Source organism: Procambarus clarkii, chromosome 20 (assembly GCF_040958095.1).
Source record: "Procambarus clarkii isolate CNS0578487 chromosome 20, FALCON_Pclarkii_2.0, whole genome shotgun sequence".
NCBI classification, from domain to species: domain Eukaryota; kingdom Metazoa; phylum Arthropoda; class Malacostraca; order Decapoda; family Cambaridae; genus Procambarus; species Procambarus clarkii.
This window is the reverse complement of record NC_091169.1, coordinates 28239202-28244276: the sequence shown is the minus strand read 5'-3', so window position 1 is coordinate 28244276 and position 5075 is coordinate 28239202. Positions and strand designations below refer to the sequence as shown.

General features: G+C 39.0%; 1 protein-coding gene across 1 annotated transcript; it reads left to right on the top strand.

Moving 5' to 3' along the window:
* The first annotated feature begins 1737 nt into the window (after positions 1–1737).
* LOC138366902 (forkhead box protein D1-like) lies at positions 1738–3532 on the top strand. The gene has a single exon (XM_069328180.1). It carries the CDS (start codon positions 2272–2274, stop codon positions 3367–3369), a length of 1098 nt encoding a protein of 365 aa, XP_069184281.1. The 5' UTR covers positions 1738–2271; the 3' UTR covers positions 3370–3532.
* Positions 3533–5075: the final 1543 nt, after the last annotated feature.

The following is a 5075-nucleotide window of genomic DNA, read 5'->3' as shown; positions in this document are numbered from 1 at the left end:
GCATTCTGGCTACTAGGTACAACATATATATATATATATATATATATATATATATATATATATATATGTCGTACCTAGTAGCCAGAACTCACTTCTCAGCCTACTATTCAAGGCCCGATTTGCCTAATAAGCCAAGTTTTCCTGAATTAATATATTTACTATAATTTTTTTCTTATGAAATGATAAAGCTACCCTTTTCACTATGTATGAGGTCAATTTTTTTTTATTGGAGTTAAAATTAACGTAGATATATGACCGAACCTAACCAACCCTACCTAACCTAACCTAAGCTATATATATAGGTAAGGTTAGGTTAGGTAGCGAAAAAAAGCTAGGTTAGGTTAGGTTAGGTAGGTTAGGTAGACGAAAAAACATTAATTCATGAAAACTTGGCTTATTAGGCAAATCGGGCCTTGCATAGTAGGCTGAGAAGTGAGTTCTGGCTACTAGGTACGACATATATATATATATATATATATATATATATATATATATATATATATATATATATATATATATATATATATATATATATATATATATATATATGTATATACGCACATTCACATTTATATGTATATGCACATTCCCTCCAATGCGTTATGTGTGGTTTCCTCCGAGGCTATGGGTCCCCCTTCTTCCAGCCAGAGGTGGTACTCCCTTCCCTATTAAAAAAAAAAAAAAAAAAAAAATATATGTATATATATATGTATATATATATATATATATATATATATATATATATATATATATATATATATATATATGTATATATATATATATATATATATATATATATATATATATATATATATATATATATATATATATATATTATAATCAGCTCCGATACAATTAATAGTATGTTGTTCACTCTGTTCACTGTTCCAACGATGTTATATATTGTTCACCCTCTTAAAAGTTATGTTCTTTATTTTTCATGATTCACTGTTCTGGTCGGTGTTCTTTGTTCGAGTAACGTTGAACAATTAGCTTGTTATTCAATTGTTAATTTGTTCAAGTGTTCACTGAATACAATTTTTTTCATTACACAGTGCTTAGTGAGATTTTAGTTGTTCAATTAAGTGAACATTGTAATACATGTTCATTTTTAAACGTTGTGTGTGATGTTGATTGTTGACACTGTTCAGTATGTTCATTACCGTTCTCAATGCACAGTGTTCATTGCAGTGAACACTCTTGCATTAATGACAGCGTTCAATGGTGTAGTGAACATTGTTTATGGTATTGAGTAGTGTTCATTGTTCTATCTAGTGTTCACTATTCAAGTGTTCATTACTCTCTCTAGTGAACAATGATGTTTAATATAATTTGTTCATTCACAAGAGTCAAGTTCGTAACGTTATTCAGAACATAGAATAGTTAACTGTATTCAGTGTTCAGATTGTCTTCACTATTTTGAATTTATCAGTTGATTTTCGTTATTGTGTTCAGTCGTGTTCATTATTATGTTCAATCGTGATCAGTTGTGCTCAGTTCAGTTACCTTTGTTCAATGTACAAAGAGATTGAACATTGCAGTGAACATTGTACCGTGTACAATATGCACTGCAGTAGATGGTGTTCATTATGTGTTCAGTGATGTTCAGTACCGAGTACAGTGTTCAGAGCGAGGAATGAGTCTATAGGTAAGACTTAAGCGAGGCTGTTCAGGTCTGCCGCTGTGAACAAAAATGGCGGGAGTCTTTGTGGCGGGAGACTTTAGGGGTGGCGGGGATAATGGTTTTATTCAGCCCTCAAAGTGATTTGCTCCATTTCGCTAGCAAATAATTCATGGATAAATGGAGGTGCTCTGTCTGCAAACAACAGATGGGACTAAATCTAATCATCTTCGCCACTCACCGCGCTCCCCGCCCACCACGTCCCTATGGGCGGGGCTACAAGGCAGTCAGCTGCGTTTATTGGCACGTAGGATGTAGGTGGAGTCTAGCGGGATGTGGGTGGAGTCTAGCGGCTGAGCGGGGAATCTGATTGGTCCGAGGGTTAAGTGGGTGGAGCGTATTGGCGGTGAGCTAGCTGGTGATTGGTTCTCGCGGTCGAGCTGGGGAGGGAGGCCAGTGTGGTGGCTTGTAAAAATGGTCTCGTCCTTACACTTGTCATCATTATTTATCAGCTAGCTCCTGAGAGAAGAGCACTCCGTCTTCTGAGCCAAGTTGCCGGAGTTTTTGAGAGGAGAGGCGAGTGTGTGTCGCTTGGACAGTCGTTTATCGGAGCGTTGTGCTGTGGTAGTGTTGTGGGGCCGGGCAGGAACATGCCAGTGTGTGAGGCGGACATGTCCGACGCCGAGTGTTTGTCGCCAGGGATCGAGGCTCCTCCCGCCCATTTTAGCGACGATGATGACCCCCGCCCGCCCACAGACGCCCCTGAAGGACAGACGGACGTCGAGGACAAGAAAACCGGCGGGCCGGTGAAGCCGCCTTACTCCTACATCGCCCTCATCACCATGTCCATCGTGCAGGCGCCGAAGAAGCGGGTGACGCTGAGCGAGATCTGCGAGTTCATCATGAACCGGTTCCCGTACTACAAGGCCAAGTTCCCCGCCTGGCAGAACTCCATCCGGCACAACCTCTCCCTCAACGACTGCTTCGTCAAGGTGCCACGAGAGCCCGGCAACCCCGGCAAGGGCAACTACTGGACGCTGGACCCGGGTGCCATAGATATGTTCGACAACGGTTCCTTCCTGCGGCGCCGCAAGCGGTACAAGCGGCAGCATCCCGATTTCCTGAACGATCCGCATGTGTTCTCCCTCCTGGCGACCGGCATGGTGGACCCGTACCAGCTGCACCAGCACCAGCAGCAGCTGCACCAGCACCACCAGCAGCTGCAGCACCATCACCAAGCAGCGGCGGCGGCGATGCTGCTCGGGCCGCACCCGCCCATGCTGCACCGCCCTGTGCCCTACGCCCACCACCCATACTTGCCGCCCGCCCACCTCCACCACCACCACCACGCCCTCACGCAACAGGCGGACTTCCTGCGGCAGCTACGGAATACCCTCGCGCCCGCGTCGCCACCCTCGGGCGGCCATACGCCCATGGGCGGCGTGTTGGCGCCCACACCCGTCAAACCCGTGGCGGCAGCGCCTCCGTCGCCGCCCCTGACCCGCCCTGCGCCGCGGCCAGCCTTCACCATCGACGCCATCATGGGGAGAAACCGGTCGCCCACTCCGCCACCCACTTCACCGCCCACGTGCCGCCCATTGCCTTCGCTGCCTCTAGCCGCCCTCAACCCCGAGCCCTTCTCACGACTGCTAGTGACGCCCTTCTTCTCCCAAGGCCTGGGCCGCCCACTGCCTCCCCACCCACCGATGCCGCCCACGTCTCTCCCGCCCACTACCATGTCTCGGTGAGGCCTTCGGTTTTAGTGGGCGGCGTAGTCCTCGCCGCCCCGCCCACCACATTCCTGTACTCAGGTTCTCAAGTCACAAATCTAAGTCTTTCTGTGTAAATATACAAAACGTAATGTACATAGTCCTGTATATTATTATATATATCTATATATTAAATTTTCTATCTTGCATAAAGAATTTTATCCTTAATATCCTTAGAGTATTTCTTGACAAAATATTTCATATCTCCATCAATCACCTGAAAGATATACAAAGGTCACAATTTATTCTATTATATGATTATTTAATAAGATCTTTAATTATATACAAATTGGGTATATAATAATTAACACTCATAAATACAGTGAATATTAACACTTAATATATACATATGAATTTTATATAAACAGTATAAGTGTAATATACCAAATATACAGTATATATATATACTTTCGATATTATATATACATGACATATATATACAGAGAACAAGGATTAAGGAACTCCATTCATTGTCCCTTTGACAAATCAAATAATTGCCTTACAAATATTATTATATCCAAAAGAAAATATAAAAAAATTGACAATTTTTTTTTTAAATTGATACTTTAAAAATAGTAATGATCCTACTCTAAACTTCGGGCAATATATAACCATAAATTGGAAAATAATTGATATGGTTTTAACACAATAATTTAAAAGTCCAATTTAGAAGGAACAGAGTTATTAGTTATACAATAATAATTAAAGGTCAATAATGATAGTATTCATAATTATAATACTTTTCATGCATACAAATAAAAGTATTTAAAATCTATAATTAACCCATGACCAAATATTTATTGATGTAGAAACAAATAATATTCAGAACTTTTAATTTTATGAATGTCTATAATCCAAAAAAAAAAAATAGAAGAAAATTTAAATTGGAAAGAACAAAAATATATTACAAAATATAAATGATATAATTATTCTGATCATTTGGAATATTTATCATAATTATCATTATTATTATTATTATTATAATTATCATACTCAGGGGAAGATAAGGTGATTATGAGGAGCAAGAGCTAAGCCAGTGTGACTGTACATAAAAGTATGCTCAGTATTAGACTACATTAATAATTATTAATAATACATAAATACATAAAATAATACATATAATAATTATAATTATTGCAATAATTTGGGTAATTATTTTGATTTAAAGTAATAATCATGATCCAAATCACTTGAATAATATGAGTCGATAATAATATTAATAACATTTATTTGTAGGTTTTATTTGCTTTTATAAAATATTGAAGTGATCTAAAATTACTGTTGTTTCTACTATTACTACGTTCATCATACACACATACACATATATATATATATATATACACTCCCATACACATACACACGTACACCATACACATATATACACTCATATGTACTCAAATAAACAACTTGGGTTATTTGACCTTATATATATACTGTATATATATATATATATATATATATATATATATATATATATATATATATATATATATATATATATATATAATGTGCGTGTGTGTGGTGTATAGGTTCCTGAGCCTACTGGGCTCTCTCATATATATGAAATGTGTGTGTGTGTGTAATTGCCTAACTGTAGTTACAGGATGAGAGCTAAGCTCGTGGTGTCCCGTCTTCCCAGCACTCTTTGTCATATAACGCTTCGAAACTACTGCGTGTGTGTATAT

Excerpts from the sequence above, each read along its gene's own strand:
- LOC138366902 (XM_069328180.1), top strand. The coding sequence starts at position 2,272 with ATGCCAGTGTGTGAGGCGGACATGTCCGACGCCGAGTGTTTGTCGCCA.